This window comes from Vulpes vulpes, chromosome 13, assembly GCF_048418805.1.
Source record: "Vulpes vulpes isolate BD-2025 chromosome 13, VulVul3, whole genome shotgun sequence".
Taxonomy (NCBI): Eukaryota; Metazoa; Chordata; class Mammalia; order Carnivora; family Canidae; genus Vulpes; species Vulpes vulpes.
This window is the reverse complement of record NC_132792.1, coordinates 114,882,827-114,907,220: the sequence shown is the minus strand read 5'-3', so window position 1 is coordinate 114,907,220 and position 24,394 is coordinate 114,882,827. Positions and strand designations below refer to the sequence as shown.

General features: G+C 45.0%; 1 protein-coding gene across 3 annotated transcripts in view; it reads right to left on the bottom strand.

The window, feature by feature from the left end:
- Nucleotides 1–24,394, bottom strand: part of SLC14A2 (solute carrier family 14 member 2) — a 487,566-nt gene that overhangs the window by 49,518 nt on the left and 413,654 nt on the right. For all 3 annotated transcript variants that reach the window (XM_072732278.1, XM_072732277.1, XM_025996872.2), the window contains one exon: nt 3,890–4,068. In XM_072732278.1, the coding sequence (XP_072588379.1) occupies nt 3,890–4,063 (174 nt within the window). In that variant the 5' untranslated portion in view covers nt 4,064–4,068. The remainder of the gene's footprint in view (nt 1–3,889; nt 4,069–24,394) is intronic.

Below are 24,394 nucleotides of genomic sequence, written 5' to 3'. Positions count from 1 at the left end.
AAACAGAAGAGAAATTAGAAAAATACTTTGAGATGAATGAAAAAAAAAAAAAACCCCACAACATACTAAAACTTATGAGATACAGCTAAAGCAGTGTTTGAAGGAAATTGTAGGTATGAAGACCTTTGTGAAAAAAAAAAAGAAATATCCTGTGTCAACAACCTAACATTTCACATTAAGAAACTAGAAAAATAACAATGGACTAAACCCAAAGCAAGTAGAAGGAAGGAAATAATAAATATTGTCATGAAAATAAATGAAATAGAGAAGAAAAAATATAGAAAATCCATGAAACTAAAAGATGGTTAATTGCAGTTATCAAAATTGACCAACCTTTGGCTAGACTGACCAAGGAATAAAGAGAAGATGGAAATTACCAGAATCAGAAATGAAAGAGGAGACATTAATATCAACCTTCAAGAAATAAAAAGGGTTATAAGGAAATGGATTCTAAAGAAATGAATAATTGTATGTTAACAGATCAGTTAACCTAGATGAACTGGATACATTCCTAGATAGGCACCAACAATCAAGCCGACTCAAGAAGAAACAGAAAATCTGAACTGACTGATAATCAAGTAAATGACTGAATTAGTAGAACAAAAACAAAAACAACAAACAAAACATTTCCTACAAAGAAAATCCCAAGTTCGGTTGGCTTCACTTGCACATTCTGCCAAATCTTTAAAGAATTAATAATATTTTTCAAAGCCTAGAAGAGAAGGCAACACTTCCTAACACATTCTATGAGACTAGTATTACCCTAACACCACAGCCAGACAAAGACATCACAAGAAAGAAAATCACAGATCAATCTGCTTTGTAAATATAGATGCAAAATTTCTTGACAAAATACTACCAAGCCAGATTCAGTTACATATAAAAAGAATTATACGGCCAAGTGGGATTTATTCTCAGAATTCAAGACTGTTTCAACACACAAAAAAATCAATAATTTATAATATTAACCTAATGAAAGAAAAAACCCCACAAGATTATCTCAATAGACACAGAAAAATCCCTTGAAAAATTCAACAATCTTTCCTGATAAAAACTTTTAACAAACTAGGGATAGAAAGGAAATTCCTCAACTTAATAAAGGGTATCTACTAAAAACCCCAGCTACTATGATAGGTAATGGTGAAAGATGGGATGCTTTCCCTTTAAGATCAGGAACTAGACAAGGATGTTGGTTCTCTTGTCACTTCTATTCAACATTGTACTGCAAGTTCTAGCCTGAGCAACTAGGTAAGAAAAACAAACAAACAAAAGGAACCCAGATTGGAAAGAAAGAATTTAAACTATCTCCATTTGCAGATGGCACATTCTGTTATATGGAAACTTCTTTTTTTTTTTTTTTTTAAAGATTTTATTTATTTATTCATGAGAGAGAGAGAGAGAGAGAGAGGCAGAGACACAGGCAGAGGGAGAAGCAGGCTCCATGCACCGGGAGCCCGATGTGGGATTTGATCCCCGGTCTCCAGGATCACGCCCTGGGCCAAAGGCAGGCGCCAAACCGCTGCGCCACCCAGGGATCCCTATATGGAAACTTCTTAAAAAAATCTATTTAAAAATTCAAAAAACCCCATTAAAGTTAGTGAAGAAATTCAGCAAGTTTCCTGGGTAGAAGATCAATGTACAAAAATCAATTTTATTTTTATGCCTGGGCAATGAACAATCCAAAAATATAAAGAAGAAAACGATTCTATGATAGTATGAAAAATAATAAAATATTTTGGAATGAATTTAACATAAAAGGCTTTGTGTACTAAACTAAAGGTTTTGTTCAAGTGTTTTTATACTAGCAACTACAAAACAGCAAAAGGAATTAAAGACCTAAATAAATGGAAATATATCCTATGTCCATGGATTGGAAGACTTGTTAAAATGGCAATACTCAAGTTCATCTACAGATTTACTACAATCCTTATCAAGATCCCAATTACCTTTTTTTTTTCCTTGCAGAAATTGAAAGTTGGATCCTAAAATTAATATAGAAATTCAAGGGTCTCAGAATAGATAAAACGATCTTAAAAAGGAAGAACAAAGTTGGAAGACTCATACTCTTCATTTCAAAACTTACTACAAAGCTACGGTAATCAAGATGGCATGCTACTAGCATAAGGATAGACATATAAATCAGTTAAATAAATTTGAGAGTCCAGAAATAAACCCATGTGCTATGGTCAATTAATTTTTGATGGGAGTGTCAAAACAGTTCAATGGAGAAAGAATAGCCTTTTCAATAATAGTGCTGGGACAACTGGATACCTACTTGTAAAAGGTTAAAGTTAGACCCCTACTTGACACCATATATAAAAATTAATTCAAAATGGATGAAAGACTTAAATGTAAGTACTAAAGTTATAAAACTGTTACATAAAAAACATAGGACTAAATCTCCATGACCTTGGATAAGAAAATGGTTTCTTATAGATATGACACTAAATGTGGAAGCAATCTGATAGATAAATCAGACTTAGAATCACAAATTTTGTGCTTCTATCTTTGTGACACTTTCAAGACTGTGAAAAGATCTACAGAGTAGGAGACATTGTTTGTGAATCACATAATTGGCAAGGGTCTAATATCCAGAATATAGAAAGAACTATAACAACCCCACAATAAAAACGTAAATAATTCAGTTGAAAAATGGGCAAAGAACTTGAGAAGACATTTTTTCAAGGAAGATATACAACTGGCCAGTAAGCATATGAAAAGATGCTCAATATCAATTGGACATTAGGGAAATACTAATCAAAATCATAGTGAGATGTCAGTTCACCTTCACTTGGGCTATAATAAAAAAACAATGACAAGTTTTGACAAGAAGGTGGAGTGGCAGGACGTGTACACTGCTGGTGAGAATGTTCACTGATGCAGCTACTTTGGCAGTGCCTGAAAATGTTAAACATTAGGTTTATCATATGGTCCAGGAATTCCACTTCTGGATATATACCCAAGAAAAATAAAAACACATGTCTGCACAACACCTTCTGCACAAATGCTCATAGTAGCATTTTTGTGACAGGCAAAGAGGGGAAACACCCAAGTGTCCATCAACTGATGAATGAGTAAATAAACTGTGGTATACTCATCCCATGAAATATTGTCTGGCCCTAAAAGGTAACAATGTCCCCTTTCATGCTACAATAAGGATGCCCCTGAAAACACTATGGAAAATGACAGGAGCACTTCACAAAAGCCCATATATTATATGATTCCATTTCCATGAAACATACAGAATAGGTAAATCCAGAGGGACAATAAATAGATTGGCAGTGGCCAGGTGTGGGGGACGGGGGACCGCAGGATGACTGCTAATGGGTATTCTGTGTTTCTTTTCGAGGTGATGAAAACATTCTGGAATTCACTGGCGGTGATTTTGGTGAACTCTGTAATTATGCTAAGAACCAGTGAAGTGTATACTTTAAAGGGGTGAATTTTATGATATCTAAGTTATATCTCAATAAAAAAAAAAAAAACCTTAGTGGTCCTGGGTTGCTCTCCATTGTATCAGTTCATGGAGTGTTAAAAGCTAGCATTTGAACACAGGTTTTACTTTAAGGAGACAATAAGGGAAGTCGAGGGGGCAGGTCTAAGGGGAAGCATTTGGGGGGACTGGTTGGAAGACTGGTGTGTGAGTGTGTGCGTTCTCTACCTGTCTTTAAAATCGTCTTGCACACAGAACCCCATTTACCATCTTAAGGCTAAACAGGACCAACCAGGGGTGTGACCTTGTGTTGCCCGGGGGCAGAACCTCCTTGGGCAGTGGCCCTTCCAGGCCATCATGCAACGCATGCCCTGGGAAGCTGGGTCTCCAGTGTCTTTCATCACCCTTCCTCCCCTTCTCTGTACCTGGGAGACCTGCTGGGAGGAGACTTCTCACCTTTTCCTCAGGCATCTCCAGGAGGGGCAGGGCCGGGTGTGTGTCCTGGGGGCTTGAGGGCCAGCTAGGGTTGGTAAACTCCGACTCATAGAGTTTGTATCTGCTGGAAAGAGGCTCCGGGAGGAGAGGGCTGCGGTGAGTGTGGGACATTTCTCTCAGGGCGTGGTCGCTCATAGGTCCTGCAACCAGAGAGACAAGGGGGACAGGAGTGAGTCAGGATGGGGCCCTGAGGGACGAGGCTGAGGCTGGATGGAGGCCACAGGAGGCAAGCGGGTCTGGGCAGATACATGTACGGGACCTCCTGTTGCAGTAGCCACACTGCCAAGGAGGCCTGGGGCCATTCCTTCACCTCTGTGGCCTTACCTTTCAAAATCCCCGCATTCTTTCCCCATCCATGGGACAGTCTGTTTCTGCTGTGAAGAGTTCCCTGACCCCTCAGTTACAACAGGTGGCTTTTTTTTTTTTTTCTGATCGTGGAAATATTTTTTCTCTACCTTTCATAATATCCGTTGTGCTGTCTTCCTGTAGTAGTTGTAAGTATGCTTTCTCTTTGGTATGCACGGGTGGATCTGGGTCTTCGAACCCAGTAGGGATCTAAGAGAAACTCATTTTCTTACTTGCTCTGGGGCTTACATTGGTTATGGGCCACCTCAGTGCCTCCCTCTCTTCCCTCTGCCCTCAGTGCCCTTTCCAGCACCTTCCTCTTTTTCCTTCCCCTTGGAGGAACAGCACTGAAGCAGCAGCTCTCTATAATCTGCTAGAAGCTGTGTGCACCAGGCTGGCGGCCCCTCCATGCCGGGCTACCAGGACTAGCGGTTACACCATGACTAGCTTCTGGAGCATCCCCTGCCTGCAGGCCTCAGTGTCCTGCTCCACTACGGCGGCCACCCAGTAGTGCTCACTTCTTCCTCTCTGGCCACCTTAGCCCTTCTTCCCTTCTGTGGTCTCCTTGGGCTTAGTTAGATCTTCATTTACTTCACTGTTTCTTTGAAACAGCTCCTACCCAGCTGACCTGCACGGTCCCCTCTCAGTATGATCTAGAGTGTTCTCTATTGTTCCATGCTGCCTCCCTTGAATTGCAAGACAGCATATCATAGGACGGTGCTTGCAGACCCCTGGCATGGGTGCTAGCCTCCCTCACGCTCGCCTCTGCAGACACTGCCCAGGGATTGCTGGGCTCTCTTCCAAAGCGGAGGAAGTCCATTAGTGACCTTTCCCTGGCCTATTTCCTACTCCCGATGAAAGGAGTTCTTGTTCTTGACTGTTGCTTCCAGACCCCTGCTCCTCTTGCTGGTGCAGAAAGCCAGCAAGCTCCTACTGGTCACCTTCATCTCCACTCCAATAATTTTCAGCAACGTCAATGCCTGGACATTGACAATGACCTCACTGACATTAACTCATCATTTCCTTCTCTTACCTCGCAGACCCTTGTCTTTCTCATCTCCAGGGACCCTCTCCACCTTTTCTTTTAAGCCACTGATTTCTATGGTCACCACATGGACTTGAGATTACACAAACTATGAAGTCTCAAAAGTCTGGCTTTCTTCTGGGCTTGCAGCTCACCTGCTCAAGTGCATCCACTGACTCAGCACTTTCACATGATGGAGACCTTCAGTCCCTTAGCTCCACTGACCCCGTGTTCTCTCCTGACCTCCTTAACCAACCTAGACTTCACAGACCACCATCTCACCTCTCTCAATGTGCTTGCTCTGCCCTACCCACTCCCTCTCTCATGCTTGTGTGGTGAAATCCTGGCCAGGCTAAACCCAACCATCCATCTCTTCCAGGTTTTTGTCAAGCAGCTGAACATTGCCTGAGAAAAACTGCCTAACTGGGTAGGCTGCCATCATTCTAGGATTATGCTTGCCATCCTCTTGGGTGGACTCTTGGCATTGCCTTTCTGCCTTTGGCCAGCCCAGGCTAGTTTCGGCTGCTGCTGGCCTTGCTATAAGACCTCCATGTTGGCAAATCCAAAACATGCTTTGGTCTTCATCTCATTAGACTGCTCAGAGCATCCACACAGTTGACCATCCCTCCTTTACATACTCTCCTCTTTTTGGCAATTTACATTGATCCTGTCTCTGGAAGCTCCTTCACACTGTCCTTGGCTGGCTCCTCCTGGAAATATAAGCATTCTGCTGAGCTCTGTTCTGGACCATTTTCTCTTCATTGATGCTCTTACCCAGCTGACATCAGCTTTATCCATGGCTTTATCCCCCATCTGTATACCCATGACTCCCAAATCAGGTATTTTCAGCCTAGTTTTGAGCATTGGATTCACAGACTTAATTGTATGCTTTACATTTGCACATGGATGTTCCAGAAATAATATAAAGTTCATGCACTGAAATAGCTCATAATGTTCCCTTCTCAGATGCTATCCTCCCTGAAAGGTGCCTGTTCCAGGAGGGCATTCCAAGCTACCCCTTAGAATACGCTGTTCTCTCTCTCCCCCAATCTAGTAATCTTACCTCTAAAATACACCTGAATGCCCACTGTCACCATTTGGCTGCCATCATCTCTTGCCTCTGCTCCAATAACTCCCAACTGGACACCCCACTTCTCAAATTTCTCTTCCATGCTATATTCCCTACGGCCATCAGTGCTGTCCTATCAGTACTCCACTCCACTCATGTCTATTCCCTGCTTGAATCCTGTCGCTACCAATGGAAAAATAGGCCTTAAACATGCACATGAGGCTCTGCACCACCATGGTCCTGTGATGCTTCGGGCCACCCTGGGTTTCTCCTCCCTCTCATCTCTGAGCTCCACTCCCACCTCCTTTTAGTGCCTCGGTGTTGAGTACTTTCCACCTCAGGGCCTCTGCAAATGCTGGTCCATCTGCCCCAAGGACTCATACTTGCTCTTCACCTGGGAACTCCTTCCCTCAGGCATTGTCTCCATTATCACTCATCAGAGAAGCCTGCTTGGACCACATTCTCTTGTCACACACTCTTATGGCACCCAGTACCTTTCCTTACAGCATGTCTTGTTTTTTCTTTTTTTTGGTACCATGCAATGACTGATTTATTTGTATACTGTCTATCTTCCCATCAGAACTTAAGATGCATGAGGACAGTAATCTTCTCCTCTGTTCTGTTTATTGTTGTATCCCTAGTTCCTAGCACAGACCTTGGCACATAGCAGATGTTCAATAAATAAGTAGTGAAGCAAGGGAAGGAAGGGAGGAAGGAAGAATTGAGAAAGCTACAGGTAATTGCTAGAGTGGGAAAACTTCCTTGCAGAACTTTATGCATCACTATGGTCTCATAAGTCTTGACCGGTTTCAGGAGGGCAGGGGGGCCACCCACCAGCCCTGCATTTTTCAGGCAGAACTCCACCATGTATAATAGTTGTCCTCATCCCCAGAAGCTGCTCATTTAAACCACAGCTGATTTTTAGTGTGGGTTTGCAGACATCATTCAGATCCAACGCCTCTTTCTCACCGCCACTGCACTGGGAGAGGGGCCTCTCCTGGACTTTGACTCTGCAGGTAGAGAGTCTGCAGTGACGTGCAGGAGGGGTTCTTGCTGGAAAGGTTTAGGAGAGGGAAAGGCAGCAAGCCTGAGAACCAGTGCACTCTCTCCCTCTGGTGGCCAAGGGTTGATGCAGCATCCTGGTCCCGTGCTTTGAGATTGCGTCTAAGCCATCCTGCTGGAAAGTGAGGGGCAATCAGGTCTCTAGACACATGAGTTGTGTGACACCACACATCTGGATGAACTAGAAATGTTTTGGAAAGATTTTTGTGGTGACCTTGGTGGCTGTGAATTTCCTTTAAAAGTCCAGTTGAAAAGTAACTTTTTCCCCCCTTGAGTGCATTTCCTTGAGTCTAAGATCTGTAGGATGATCACTGTTTAGAAGAAAACACTGCCAATCAAAATGGTAAGATGCAGACTGACTTGAAAGATGTTAAAATATGAGAACAATGTATATCATATAGTCAAGGATCTATCTATCTATCTATCTATCTATCTATCTATCTATATATATATAGTGATGGGGCTCAAGTATACAGGATTTGAGAATGGGTATATTCAGGATTATTTTATAGACATAAGAATTCAAACACATACACATACACACATTTATTCTTTATGATGACAAAATTTATATACGATTCTTTTAAGAACAGGGGCTTGATCCTGTTGATTTCTGTATTTGCATTGCCCAGCAGAGAGCCTGGCACATAACAAGCCCTGAGTATGTGTTTAATGATTCCGGAAAGAATAAATGATTGTACAAGGGGAGTTACTCTCCAGAGACATCTCCTAAAAGGCACTTTCTTCTCTACCTCTGAGTCCCTCCTGTATGCAGACAACATTTGCAATTACGGACAGAGAAAGAAATCAATGCCCAGGAAAGTAAAACGAGAGAGTTAGTTCTCACATGGATTTAATGCTCTGTACTTTCCAAAGCAAGCTTGCTGCCGCATGATAGCAACAGGAAGCAGAGACCCAGGGAAACCAGCGACTTGCTGCAAAGTCAAGATTAGACCCGGCACTCGGCCTGAGCTCCCCACCCTTCTGTTCTTCCAACTGCCTTGTAGGGCATGGCCGGGGGGTGCCAGGGAGGGTGGCTGCCCCGGAGCCTGGGTCCAGGCCCTCAACCCAGTTCTATTTCATTAGCACACATAGCTTCAGCAGGAACAATGTGATTGCATCTCCTCTGGGGAACACGGCGTTTCTTTGCCATGGGAATGTTTACCCTGTTTAACTGGGGGAATTTTGGCTTTGGGGAAGGATTGAGACATGCGGCAAGAATGGCCTTGTAAAGAGAAGGTCGTTGTGTCTGGAAAGAGCACAGGCTCAGGAGCTGAGATGCCAGCTTCACTCCTTCTCTGCCGCCAGGGGCTCCATGAGCCTCTGTGTCTTCCTCTTCAAAGGGCAACATGGGACTCTTGAGGGCAGTGAGATTGCTGACTTGGTTCTTGGCACGTAGTAGGCGCTCAGTGATTTCTAGTTTCCTTCCTTCTTGTGCTCCCAAACTGAAGGAAAGATGGCCAGAGCAACCAGATGAAGCACAAGCTGGCTGTCCTGAAACAGAATGCCTTTCAAAAGTTTCCATAAGGCGTTGGCCACTTGTTAAAACTGGACGGTGAAACCCTTGCCTGAGCCACGTCCCGTCTGAAGGCGGCAGGCCTCAGAGCCCATTCCCAGATCAGCGCTGAGCCAGTACATTAAACCAGCTTCCAAGAACACATAATTATCTGCTTGGCGTGTCGACGCTCTCCTTGGCTGCCTGCACCTTCTCTTCTCCCTCCGAAATAGGGATGGGAAGGGCTGTTGGATTGGGCTGACCTCATCTCTCTTCAAAAAGCCAGGTCTTGAATGCTCCCACTAGGAGGCTCCCCAAACACTAACTCCTCCGTCCTCTTTGTAAGAATGCTCTTTGTTGAGTTGAGTACCTCCTGTGTGCTCTTGGATGCCTCATCCTTTTTGTAAGAATGCTCTTTGTTGAGTACCTACTGTGTGCCCTCAGATGCCCCCCAACTCCCCAAGCATCAGCACTGGCCACACAGCATGCTCACATTCTGGCTTGGGCATCGGAGGGCAGGGACTGGGGAGTGAACAGACTTTCAGTAAGGAGGGAAGGAGACGGCAGAGGGGAAGTGGGGCCAGCTGTAGGACCATAGGGCAGCTCCCGGGCGGGCAGGTGCCAAGAGACGGGAGCTTACGCTTTCATGTTGGGCGCTTGGCTGAGAAAGAGGGAGAGGAACACTCTAGGCCGAGGAAATGCCTAAGAAAATACATACATGGTTTATGTCGGGAAATCCCAGTTGGAGACCCTGCTGGAATGATGGAGGGGGTCAGAATGCAATCAAGTGATGAGAGTAGGGGGTCAGAAGCCAGACTGGGAAGCATTCTCAGTTCCTGTATTTGGACCCCAATTCTTCTTCAACATTTGGAAGCCATGGCTCTGACTCTATTGTCCTAACTTTTAAATTCTTGTCCTGGCTCTGTTGTCTAAAAGACTATCTGTCCCTGGTAGCAATGCCAAAGCATGCCCATGCTCAATGGGGAGAGGCTGTGTCCTCTCTAGCACATTCTTGATGTCAAGGGAGAGCAGGGACTAGTGGTGGGAGGGGTTTCTTGAGTTGTTGGTGTGAATTACTGCAGAGTTAAGGCTCTCCCTCCTGTGGCGGGTGGGGGGTTGGCTATATAAGTGTGCCAGTGAACTTGTCATTCAGGGCTGAGTCTAGAATGGGCTCATTTATTTCATCATCTATCCAGCTGAGTTATGGAGGTTGCAGCAGCTCTACAGAAGAAAAGGTGATTAGCCAGTTTTCCAAAAAACCGATTAATTCATTTGCTGAATTAATTTTGCTAAAGATTTTGCAATTGATACAATTATGGAAAACCATCTCCATATATTTCTACAACTTCATGACCGGATATTCTTTGCCTCTCTCAAACAATGAAGGAATCCACTTCATAGTGATTCTGACAGTTGGTTGGTATCCCTCGGTCCCATGCAGTAGGCTGCTCTCATTGTGAACATCTCTGTGTATTAGAAACCCTTAAATCTACCGAGCTGACATCCAGTGCCTGGGAGTTTTACCCAGTGCTGGTTCTAGATCCTTCCATCATATCTGCGTAGTAGACGGTACCCTCTTTCCTACGTGAGAGCATTTCAGAGATTGATCATGATCTTCCTTTCTCTGGAGCAGACCTCTTGACTCCTTCAATTTGGCTCATCCAACAAGGCCCCCAGACTCTCTGTCATCTAGAGAGGATCTCAGTGACAACAAGATCAGAGGCAGAGACGTGACTCCAAAAGGACCTTGCTGAGTCAGGCTGGGTCCCTGGGCCAGGGCTCTGCTGATCTCTGAACTGACCGGACAGCTGCTGAAAGGGAGAAATCAGCTGTTTGGGGCCAAGTAGATGCTGGAATGGGGGCAGAAGAGACCCACCAATGGTTGCTCAGAGAGGCCAGGGAGGGCACAAAGCCAGGAGAGGCCTGGTCCCTCGACAGACGGGGCAGGGAACAGAGGAAGGGAGCAGCCGGCAGCTGGGCTAAGGTGAGAGGTGCCTTTCTCAGAGCTGGCTCATGTAAGGGGTTGGCTGAGTGCTGCTTCTTGATGGGGGCTCTGAGTTTTTCTTGGCAGCTCCAGCCCAGTGAGTCTGATGTGGCTGAGAGGAGCCTGACTCATTGGGCCAGGGGTCAGGTTGGGCGGGAGGGGAGCCGGGAGGCAGCTCAGCCTCCCCTGGGCCATCTGCAGACTGTCAGGGTTAAAGACGGCTGGTGGCGAGCGTGTTGGGAGTTCTATCTGTCTGGGTTCCCCTGCAGGGCCAGGGCTGGTTCCTGTAGCTGGGGACCTGAGCAGGGCCTGCAGTGGAGTAGGCAGAGGAGGCCAGACCTGCTTGGATCTCCTCCTTAGATCTTGGATACCCTTGTGTCTGGAAGCACATTCTGAGGCAGTCACCACACCCTTCTCAGCTGACATTCCTTCAGTGGGATGACTCTTTGATGTGTTGTATATCGAGTCCCTGCCTCACCACAGCCCCAAACTAGCAATCACTAAGCCGTCAAATTTCATTTCAAGGGCCTCTTCTGCATAAGTCTATTCTCTTCCTCCAGGTCAGCTCCTAGCTGGTCTCCCTGACTTCAGCTCCCTGGGTTGTCTCCACCTTGCCACTGGAGATGGATGAATTACCTTAAAACATGATTTGGTCATGCAGCTGCTCAGAAAGCTTCTGGGATGCTCCGTGTCTGAGTGGCTTGCTACTGGAACTGGGTGCTTATGGTTTTATGGTTTTGCTTTTGTTCTATTTTTTTTTTTAATTTTAGTTTTAAGATTTGATTGATTGATTTGAGAGAGAGCGAGAGAGAATGTGTGTGTGAGCATGCAAGGGTGAGGGAGGAGCAGAGGAGGAGGGGCAGAGGGTGAAGAAGACAGAATCTCAAACAGACTCCAAACTGAGTGCAGAGCAGGACAAGAGGCTCAATCTCATGACCCTGAGAACACAACCTGAGCCAAAAACCAAGGGTTGAATGCTTAACCAACTGAGCCAACCAGGTACCCCTATGTTTTTGTTTTTAAAACAAAAATTTCTAGGAAGACGTTTTTGACTCTGCAGGTGGCTGCTTTAGGCAAGTCCCCAGGCCCCTTAAGGGTGACATGTCCAGTCTGTATGCTGGCTGGGGCTCCTGGGGTACAAGGTGAGCAGCACTGAGGGCAGCAGTGTTTGCACTCTCCACGGATCTGCCTTTGGGTTATAGGGCTCCACTCATGTGGGAACCGGTTTCCAGCTTCTCTGCACTGCACCCCTGTTCTGGGCAGGAGCTCTGCTCTGGGCTCAGGGCTGCCTCAGGCTCCCTTGGCTTTCTGTGTGTGTCATTCTCCATGACGACCCTGGCCACACGCTGCAGCCCTGTCACTGCCCAGGTGCTCTCCTGACCCAAGGGCACCCTGACCTCTCTTCTGGCCCGTGCGGTGGTTAGGATGTATTTCCGAGAGCAGTAGCCAGACACACATGCACGCTCTATGAACTCATACATACGTGCATACACACTCATGTATGTGCACACATGCACACGCTCACATACCTGCACTCACACTATGAGCTCTGCAAATTCTGCACTGATCTGACCCTTTGTGTATGTGTTTCATACTCTACAAGGCATTCTCTTGTCAAGAACTGCATTTGAGGGGCGCCTGGGTGGTTCAGCCAGGAAGCATCTGCCTTCCGCTCGGGTTATGACCCTGGAGTCCTGGGATCGAGCCCCTCGTGGGGCTTTCTGCTCAGCGGGGAGCCTGTTTCTCCCTCTGCCCCTCCCCCCCGACTCATGGTAGCTCATTCTCAAATACATACATACATACATACATACATACATACATACATACATACATCTTAAACAAAAAACAAGACCCCCAAAACTGAATTTGTTTTCCTGAATGATCCCATGATGAGGAGAGAGGCAGGGTATTTTCATTTTGCAGGCCCAGAGAAGGGAGGGTACCCCCACCCCCCTTGAGGGACAGAGGAACTGGGAGCATTATTATGCTGCCTCCTAATGCTCAGGTCTGAGCTCGTTCCACAGGAGCATCATTGACTCCTTTGCTATAGGCCGTGGGCTCCACCCTGAGGGTGTTTCTCTAGTCTCAGGCAGAGCCTGGGGCCAGCGGGTCCTCCATTCTCCCCAGGGCCTGGCTTTCTGTTTCAAGTTTGGATTTAATGTGTACAAACACATGCCTCCTTTCAGGATCTGAGCCATGGTGTAAAAGTGGGACTTCGTGTGTGTCACCTGGGGCAGTCTGCAGCCCCGTTCTTCCACTTGGCTGGGACACAGTTCTCCTGGACTTGACCTCTCCGAGGACTTAGCCTGGCATGTCCTTTAGGCCCTGAAGCTACCCCCTTTCCTTTCAACAAAACCTTGATAATGTTTTCCCTGCACAGATGTGTATTTTCTAGAACAGACATTGATGAGAGTGGGGAGGCAGGGCTGTTCCTGGGAGAGCATGGAAATTGGGACAGATCCCATCAGGCACTGTCCCTGGAGCCTCTGGTTCAGGTACAGCTCAGAGTCACGGGACATGGAAGGCCTTCTGGAGACAGGGTGGAGGCATTCTGCAGGAATAAGGGGTGCTGTTGGGTGCGGGTAAAAGGGGAAGTTAAGGGGATGGCGTTGGATCTCAGTTCTTACCCGTAGCCTGAAGGGCCCCGGGGCTGGGTTCTCCCGGTGCAGCAACCCTAGGCCCTGGCCTCTATCCCTATGGACGGCGTTCTCCACATTCTGTAACGTGCCTGGGAGCCAGGGCAGGCACGGCTCCCCCCAGTCACCCTTAGGCCTCAAACCTGGCCTCCTTTTCTATACGTGATGAACTGGAGCCCCTGTTGCAATCTAGTTGGGTGGAAAAACAACTGGGTGACAGGGGATGATGTTTCCAGAGCACTTTCCCCTTCAAACTTTGGTGAGCGCTCCTTTCTTTAAACCCCTAGAGCAAAGATTCTGGTTCTACCACACACAGCTGGCCTCCTCCTCCAGAGACATATGCGGTTTTGGGTGTAGCCGGCACACTGAGAGCCTCAAAAGCTCTCTACGTGATGCCGATGTGAGGCCTATGTTGAGAAGTATGACCTGGACCTTTGGGGATCTGTCTTTGTGGCACACGGTTACTGCACGCTACTCAAGGTGTGCGAGTTGAGGACCTGCTGCATGTCTAAATGCCCTGTGCCTCTTTCTCAGATAAGGAATCTGCACTTGAACGAGCCCCCCAGGTGGCTCTGAGAAGCCCAGGTGAGGGGGTCTATCAGCCAGCGTTCTTGCTTGGAGGGGGCTCTAGGTGTGGGGAGCTACAAGAAGGGAGCTGGGGCATGCTGGGAGAGGGCCTGGGAACAATCTCCATTGTTTTAGAACTTGGGCAGAGTGGTGGGAGCATTCGGTAAACAAGTGAAACCAGATTAGATTTAGCAACAGGAAAACTAAAATGAAACCAAAGCTAGATTTATGACTTTAATTAAGTATCATTTACGCCGTCTATCTCCAGATGAAAGGTGGTGGCAAATGCCCCAGTCCTTTCCATCATGAGTCTTGGCCTCTCGAAGCTAAATCCCTGCCTCCCACGCAACCTGCATAGGGTCTGAGCCACGGCCTACCTCCAAAGAGGCTGGTTTGTAAGCAGTGCATGAGTTCAGAAATAAAAATGTAGCACGTTGTTGAAAATACCTAAATCAGAGGCTCATCTTTGCCTTATACGCTCCTACAAGACCATAATGAACTTGACAGGATGAGCACTGGGTGTTATGCTATATGTTGGCAAATCGAACTCCAATTAAAAAAAAAAAGACCATAATAGGAGACAAAGGGGTCATTGCTGTGAATGGCCCCAAAGAGGACAGAAGCACGGGGTCGTGTTGAGGTGAGTGAGGGTCAGGAGGCTTTTGTGCTGATAGCCCCATGCATCCTCGCTGTGAACTTCAGTGGGAGGCAGGGAGGAAGGACCCCCGTAAGGACAGCAGTGATCAAACAGTATGTCTGTGCCACATCCAGGAAGACAAAACAGAGAGAGCCCCACCTGGACTGGAAGGTGGAGGTAGTAAGAAAAGCAGTATAGCTGGGGTTGGCAGGGAGGAAACCACGGAAGGACCAGGAATTACAGGTAGACCTAAGGGAAGTAGCAGGGGACAGGGAATAAGGAGGAAGGAGGACGAGAGGAGAGAAAAGGCAGAGTCACTGCGCAGGAGGAGAGCTTGAAGTCCTCGCCACAAAGGATGTGCTGAAAAGGGGAGCTGGAGAGGTGATGGGGCTGGGGAGACAGAGGGCTGCTCCCAAACCACTTGTCCTTGCTCTGAAGGGGCCACAGCCTTCAAGCTGCCAGACTTCCTGGCAAGGCTTCTCCCCCTTCCTTCCTCCCTTCTTGCATGAATCCTGAGAAGGATGGAGCAACAATCTTCCTGGAGAAGAGGAAGCAAGGTGATTGGTCGCACTGCCCTGAGTGTGGCTCCTGGCACATCATCTGGGCTTAGAGCTAGCCAGCCCTTGGAACAGCTACTTAAGGAGGAGGGCCAGAGGGAGGCTGGTGTGGAGATGGGGACTTATTTCTAGCTTTATCCCACCCTTTCTCCTCCTTCATGCCTAACCAATTTACCACATGCGCTTTCCTCAGATCCCCAAGAAGCCACTTGGGGTTACACCAGTTGAGTGTTAAAGAACACATGCATGTTGCAAATGGCCAAAGACATTTGCCAAGATGCTTGTCCGCTGACCCCCTGTGGCTTGGCCGAGGCAATGGGAGAGATAAGTTGGCTATATTTAAGCAGCCAAGGCTCTGAAGAGATGGAATGTGTCTGGGCATCACTGGAAAAATAAATGGAGTTTGTTGTGAAATCTCTGAAGATGTGTTTTCTCGAGAGCATCCGAAAGGAGGGTGAGTGGTGATGAGCAAACCCTACCGGGATGGTCACAGTGAGTGAAACCAAAAGAGGATGGCCTGGGGAGTCTGCTCACATTCTAGCTCTGCCACTTACCATGGTGCCACATGGGGCACACAGATGCCTTCTCCTCTGGGAAGCAGGCTGCTGATTACTACCTCATAAGACAAAATGCAGAGGGCCGAGGAGTGCACCACCCTGCGTGCTGAAGGTGTCAGCAAGTGTCAGTTTCTGCCTATGGCCTCCTGGCTTTTCTGGAGTTGTTCATAAGCTCTCGAAATCCTCCAACTACCAGGAATTTAATGAGAGTGGAATCCTGATGTAAATATTTAGAAATGTTAATCTTCCTCAAACGCTAATTTCTCCACAGCAGATTCTATATTGAGTATCGCTCATTCATTCAAATGTGTTTGTTGAGTACCTACTATGTACTACCCACTAGAGATTCAACACTGAGCAAGCAAAATCTCTTCTTCTTCTTTTTTTTTTTTAAATTTTATTTATTTTTTTGACAGAGAGAGAGAGAGAGAGAGACTGAGCACCAGCAGGGGAAGCAGCAGGCAGAGGGAGAGAGAGAAGCAGGCCCTCCACTGAGCAGGGAGACCGATGTGGGACGTGATCCCAGGACTCTGGGATCATGACCTGAGTCAAAGGCAGACACTTAACTGACTGAGCCACCTAGGGGCCCCAAGCAAAAGTCCTTCTTGCCTTCATGGAAACCAGAAGATACACTATGAGTGTCCAGGGACAGGATTGCCCTAGTTCCCACTGTGGAGGTGGGTAGGGAATGAAGGTGGAAATAAGGGGAGCATCTTTCTGGTTGTCTCGATGACTGAGGGGTACCACTACTATTTATGGAGTGAAGGCCAGGGAGGCTAAATATGCTGCATTATGCAGGACAAGCCTATATGATAAGGGACTGTCCCCCACAAAATGCTCAGTGAGAAAATCTAGTAGGCCAAGGATGAAAAAAGTCATGAAAACTAAAAACGTGCCTGCTAGCAGAAAGATTTTTAATATCATCATTTTTCTAAGATCGACTTTTAAGAGATCTTTGAATTGAGTGTGAAGGAGTCCTATGTCCTGTCCTGTTTCTTTCTGTTTTTCAGAGTTTATAGTTACATCCCTCTTCTTCTTGGGCTTGTCCTTCCACATAATGATTGCATTGCCTTTTTGGTGATGCTCCTAATTCCTTCATGTTGAGGGCTGATGCAACTATGAACTAAGACATAGGATTCAACCAGGACTCCAGGACTTGCAGACCTCCTTGATCAGTGCTTTGCCTGTATAAGGGGCTCAGTTCTAGTTAGGGGTGCACATGGGGATCACAGATCAGGGGTGCACATGGCTCATCTGAGGATCCTAACCCATCATCTTGGCTGCACTGATTCTATACCCTAACCCACTAGGACAAGAGGCAGGTAAAGTACACCTCTCAAGACTGATGATGTATCTATAACATCTTCAAGGGCTTCTGAGGTTCTAAGACATAAACATTTGACGGGATAAATGAGATGACAATATCACCCACCCAATAATCATATTCCTTTTAAGCCCCTCCTTGTCATATTTATAAAATCATATTTGCCATGAAAATATCATCTACAGGAGCTTACTGGCACTTCCCAAATGCAGAAGTGGCCATTGTAAACACTGGGGAGCTTTCCTTCCAGATACCTCTCTACTCATATTCCTAAGCAGCAAGGGAAAGAGACAAAATTATTTTCTAGAACTAGGATCATGCCTTATGAGCTATTTGTTTTTGTTTTTTTTTCTTTTGAGCTATTGTTTTCAAATAGAAAGTATCATATTTAATTTTGTGTGACTATAACAAAAGAAAAATGAATTAAAGTGAAACCAGAGAAAGTGCTAAACTTCAGATAAATGTTTACTTGTCACAGGAAATATTTTTAGTTTTCATAACCTTTTAAGGCTAAGAAAACAGAAAAATCATTTAAAAATTAAGAAATTAATATCTTTCAAAAGGAAAAAAATCCAGGTTTCTGGGGCACCTGGGTGGCTCAGTGGTGGAGCATCTGCCTTTGGCTCAGGTCGTGATCTCAGGGTCCTGGGATGGAGTCCCACATTGGGCTCCTTGCAAGGAATCTACTTCTCCCTCTGCCTGTGTCTCTGCCTTTCTTTCTATTTCTCATGAATAAATAAATAAAATCTTAAAAAAAAATCCAGGTCTCATATTTAGGTGGTACTGATTGCCTCCTTGCTAGAAAAACCAGAAAATTGATTTTCTTATGCTTTTATCAATTTTTACTAATTTTATTATTATTCTTACTTTGTCAGGGTTATACCATTTCATTCTATTCTTTAATTGCAATTCATAGTTATACATTTCTATTCCTATCTATTGAAGAAAGCATACCACACACACACACACACACACACACTCCTGAACATAAAAAGGAATTCAGTGATTATTACTAGTTCTTTTATTATAGTTTACACGTTCCCAAATTCTTATTGTGGGTGACATTTTATCACACACACATAGCACCTAATTCACATACATATATATTCACAAGAAGCTCCATAGATGCTTTATCTCTTGAGTTGCTCCATTTTGGGGAATGCCTATATGTTGCTCAAAGGACAAATTTATTCATTATTTACATATTTCCTGATGTCTAATGAGTGCACTCTAGAGCTAAAATCTTGACAAAGATTAAAGTGTCTCTAAGGGTATCTCACAAAGTTGCATTGAAACATTCAAAATCCCGTCCAAATCACAATGACAGCAACTGGAAGAGCTCCTCTACAGTATTAGGCCATTATAAGGTGTGGCAGCCAGCCACCACGGTGGCCCTTGGTGACCCTTGCCTCCCAGTACTCACAGAGCTGACCCGTGTAACCAGCAGGACATCATGGGAATGAGGCTCTGTGGCTTCGGAGGCTAGTTTATTAAAGACCTTGCCTTCTTAGGGCATTTGCTCTGGAGGAGCTCCTGCCATGTCATGATGGCGCTCGAGCAGCCTTGGGAGTTCCTCATGGAGAGGCAGAGACCTCCTGGCAACAACCAGCATCAGCTGGCTAGCTGCACAGCAGACTCTTCTTGAGAGCAGACTCCAGCTCCAGTAAAGCCTTCAGACTACGGCAACCCTGGCTGTCATCTTGACAGCCATCTCATTAGAGATCCTAAGCCAGAGCCACCAGGTAGGCTGCTGCTGCTCCTGGATTCCTGGCCAAGGACATTTTTATTATTTTAAGTTGGCTAAGTTTTGGGCAATTTGTTATACATCGGTAGACAACTAATACATTAACCATTAATATCGCCTCAAGGATCTAATTAGCCAGTCTCTTAGCAAGAGCCCAGAAAGGCATATTTTTTATGGAAGAAAAAGTTCTTGGGGCGAAGGAAGGAACAGACACTCACTGAACACCTTCTATGTGGTAGGTATTGTTACCTGTGTTTTCTTTTCTTTTTTCTTTCTTTCTTTTCTTTCTTTCTTTTCTTTCTTTCTTTCTTTTCTTTCTTTCTTTCTTTCTTTCTTTCTTTCTTTCTTTCTTTCTTTCTTTCTTTCTTTCTTTCTTTTTTTTAAAGATTTTATCCATTTACTGAGACACAGAGAGAGAGGCAGAGACACAGGCAGAGGGAAGCAGGCCCCATGCAGGGAACCCGATGCGGGACTCAATGCCTGGTCTCCAGGATCATGCCCTGGGCTGCAGGCAGTGCTAAACCACTGCTAAACCAGTGCCCTGTTACCTGTGTTTTCTTACCTAATCCTCATAACAAGCATGTAGGGCAGTGTAGAGGGCACTTGCTTACCCGTTCAGAGGTAGCCTGTTGCCACAATGAGATGATAGTTCATAAAAGAAAGATCTGTTGGCTTCAGGGAATCACTTTTCTATTGGTTGAGCCTCATTGGGTAGAAATGTCTCTTGGGGGAAAAAACCCAGCTCTGGCTGGGGATCAGTTGTGAAACACAATCACCCACTAGTTGAGGAATATACATATACACACACCCAGCCCCGTGGCTCACTTGGAGAAGTGCCAACTAGCATTACCTTTAAGGAGGTTTAATGCAGAGATAACATTTAAAGGTAGGAACAGAATCAGAAAGCAAAGCAAGAAAATACCGAAACAGTGAATGCATCTCATCGTTTGATTATTTGCCTGTCCTTAGCAAGGAAGGGCCTCTCATCTTGTAGCCTTAGAGGATGTGAAAGACGTGAACCCTGTCCTCTAGGAATGGAGAGGTGGTTAGACACATAAAAAGCAACGCAGGATGTATTATCTGGGAGATCCCATGCTGGAACCCGTAGTGTGGCTTGCTCAATCCTTCTAGGGTACCTTACTATACTCAAGAGGCTAGAAAGTTAAAAATCAAATTTCTCAGCTTCCCTTGCAGCTAAAATTTTAGGATAAAATCAGGGGTTGTCAGAGGCATTTAGGCAAAACTTAAAAGGTAGAAGTGAAGCAGAAGTCTTGCTCTTTCAGCTGTGTGTGTGTTGTTTTTGAAAGCAAGGTCATGGACAGATGATGTTTTCTGCCACTGTGCTTAGCCATCAGCTTTGTGGGGTTTGAGGGGTGGGAGCTAGAGTGACTTCATGATTCTGGCTTCTTGATTCCTTGAATATCATGGTAGGTTCTTGAGCTCAGTAGTTTCAGTGGAGGCCTTGGAGGTAGTGGCCCCTATGGGTCAGTTTTGTAGTGTTCCAGGAGTAATTTCTGGCCCAACCTAGAAAGCTCACTCCTACAACTCTGCCCCAAATTTCCTGACCCCACCCCCAGGTTCTTGTATTAAATCCCTTTCTGTTTAAAATATCTGTAGTGGTTTCTGTTTTCTGTACTGAACCCTGAGCAAGAGATGCCATAAGAAAGGAGATTAGGGCAGGAGATGGGAAAGAAGGGGTAACTAGGAAGGAATTTTTGGAGGAGCTAACGTTTTAGCTTAAAGGAAGAAGGATTTTAAACAGTCCAGAAGAGATGAGGGCTCCTGAGTGGGAATGATTACAAGAATCTGTTTATCTTTCCCCCATGTTGGTACCTCCCTAGCACCTTCCACTCTTCAGCAGGACGGGTTATGGTTTTTGTTAAGGCCTGCACTTGAATGGATAGTCACTTGGAGTTTCTGTTTGCCATCATGGAAAATGTGTTATTTCAGTATGGGATTCAACACCCAGAAAACAGATTCTCATGGAGTCCCCTGATGGATCCTACAAAGACAAATACATCTGGAGAAGGCAGTGCCGTTCCTTTCCTGGTGCCTTCCTTCATCACCCTGCTGGAAACTGCACGGTGCTGTCTGGGCTCAGCTCCTGATCACCTATCTCCCTCGGGGAGGATAAAACGGAGGGACCAGGTGTTCTTTGACATGGCAAATCAGAAGAAAAATCACTGTTTTGGGAGTGAGGAGACCTGGGGTCTAAATTTAGCTCTGCTGCCTACCAGCTGTTTAACCTTGGGCATGTTTAGTGAATAGCCAAATCTTTACTATCTTGTGAATCTGCCCACTTTTCTCCATCTTTAAAGGCTGCAGCCTTAATTCAGACCATTATCATTTCTCCTGTTATATAACTCCTATTATCTTCACAATCCATTTTCCTTAGGGCATTCAGAATAATCTTGCAAGAATGCAAATTAGGTCACATCATCCCTTCTTTAAAAGACCATTTAAGGCTTCCCAGTGGCCCCAGGATGCCCAAACTACTGGGCAGGACATCAAGTCTGACACGGTCTCAGCAGGCCTCCTCTCCTGAAGAGCCTGTATTTTGAGGTGAACTAGAACCAGTGGTTCTCAAAGTGGGACATTCATCCTGAGGGAGATGTAAGACACTTAGGCCATTGGGGTGAGGTCAGAAAATACTAGAACTTATGGGGTACCTGGGTGGCTTAGTCGATTGAATGGCTGCCTTTGGCTCAGGTCACGATCCCGGAGTCCTGGGATCCAGCGCCACATCAGGCTCCCTGCTCAGTGGGGAGCCTGTTTCTCCTTTTCCCTCTGCTGTGCTCTCTCTCTCTCTCAAACAAACAAATAGACAAGCTTAAAAAAGAAAATATTAGGACTTCTATGTATATTTTTATCTAAAAATTGAGATAAACTTAAGATGTCCTGGTTCAGATCCTTTTTCAAGTTGTCACATGTCATGTATGGACCTTGTATATCATGTGTGAAGGTCAGCATGCAAGATCAGGAGGCTGATGGCTGCCAATGCAGCTTCTGAAGTCAATCCTGGATAAGTGCTTTTTATTATCCAGGATTGGATATTATTATTATTATTATTATCATCATTCTGGAATAGAGTGGTTTCCCATGGTACTAAGGGATTTACACAAAATGGACACTTAGGATTAACAAGATTCTTACAAAGACTTCAGCATATAAAGAAAGATTGATAGAAAAGCCCAAATAAATCACAGGAAAGTGCTGGGGCTATTGTTTCCTCAGTTCTGCTTATGTTCTGATTATTCCAGCCACATTAAAAAGTAAAGGCAATGACAACCTAATTAGCCATGACAAGAACTAGGCCCCTCAAATGTCAGGATTATGGAATCTAGTTTAAAAAGGATTTACATTTACTGTCATTAAAGATGACCCTCACCTAACTGTGTATGTGGCTTGACATACTGGCTGATGTACGTACAGAAATATAATTTGTAATTAAACAAATGTATAGGGGGGTGCCTGTTCAAAAATATTTTTCTGGTAGAATTGCACAATAAAAAAATTTGGAGTCCACCGAGCTAAGCCCGAATTTGGGTCTGGATTGTGCAAGGACTTGATCCTAGATCCAATACATATCCTCTGGCCTAATGCAAGAATGTGAACCTCCTGGTTTTTGATGCTTTTAATGCATTTATAGAGCAATGCATTTAATGCATTGTTACTGTGCCGTATATTTTCAGTGGATTTTAAAGGGGTAGACTTCAAAATCTGGGAGTTTTTATCTGTAAAATCATTTGATTTAATATTATCTACTATTTACTGAGAATAAAAAAAGGTCAATATTATGCACCATACGAAATTTTGTCACTGATAGGATGGGTTCTGGCAACCTGCACCCTCGTGATGGTGAATTGCCTCCTGACATTAGGACCAATTGGATCACACACCAGTTCCATCATTAGAAGCCAGCGAGCAATGCCCTTTTTTGCTCCAGTCATTCTTGAAGTAATTTGTTTACCCCAGCCATCAGAACACAGTCAATAAACTGCAGGGATTGACAAAGTGGCACTGTACAGGCAACACGGAAAATTGGAAAAGTGAATTGTAGGTGGTGAGTGACTAGCAATAAATAATCAGCTTATTCCCGTTGCAGAAATGTCTATGACCAGGAGAAAATCTGGCCAGTGAAAAATTTGAATCAGACAAAAGTGGGCCACTTAATTCTGCATGAATACACTTGAGAGTGAATATGTTCTGATTCTCCAAGCAAGATGGCTCTTCACAATACTTGGTTTTGTTAAAACCATGTCTGCTGACACTTGGACTCTCTCCAGTTACCTGGCATCTGAAATTATACCTTTAGTGATTCACTCCTTTGAACTAAACACAGATGTCTTCAGGTATCCTCTTTTGAAGAACAAGCACCCTTGGGAAGATTTAGCACAGTGAGTCAAAGGTCTCTTAGCGTGGCTTGGTCTATTAAATGGTCACCCTGCAAAGGAGAACTCTGGGACAGTATTAAGGCTCCAGGCATCCTGGGGAGGGGGGGGTGCAAGGTGGCGGGGAACCCGGGAAAGGGTGAGATGATGCTTGAGAGAAGGATAAAGGGTACAGAAGGAGGGTGCCAAAGGCCAGGTCGAATGGTTTCAGTTTAAACAAAGAAATCAATTTTAACTCTTTAGTTTGGGTCTAACACAGACCATGTCAAGCACTGAATTTATCATAATCCTCTGGACTTGGGAAGGCATCATATCTTTCAGAATTAATTCACCATAATATAACAGTCAAAGGACTTCAAATAAATACAATCAACTTTTGGTTTTTAGCAAACCTGCCATCAGCTCGTTGGTTTTTGACAGGCAATCAGGGACACAAATCAGTACTCCCGGGGCAATCACACCCATTTTCTTATCAATTATGGACAAACAAGACAGGAAGGTGAATTTCTAGAAAGAATAGAAAAATGCTCTTCCATGCACCAAATTGTTGTGATTAGGGACTACCTGTCATACATCTTGCAGGATCCCATTTCTCATTGTTATTGTGGATGATTGAGCAGCGGCCATTCTGATGGAATCTTTTTGATGATTTCATTTCTGATGTTCACCTCCCTGCTTGTTCAACCTGCACATCTGGTCAATATCCTCCCCACACTGCACACAACTGATTGATTTAGTAGATTCAGTGGGAAAAAAAAATCAAAGTAGTTTGACAAAAATGTAGTTTTTTTTTTTTTGATAGAAGTTATTAGTCTGTTGCTAACTAAATTGATAGGTTACTTTTATCTTGTTTTTTTTTCTTTTGTTTTTGTTTTTGTTTTCAGAAATAACAAGTTTAGCTGACTAAAAAGACCAGGTGTCTAATCGACTTGGCTGGTTGTACTGACAGATATTTGATATGACATCAATTGACTAAACTGACGGGAATTTGAATGAGTACAGTCAAAATGTTTGAATCCATCATCGGGGAGTGTCAACCATTTTTTGCTCTGGAGAAAGCACTCAAGTGTCTGC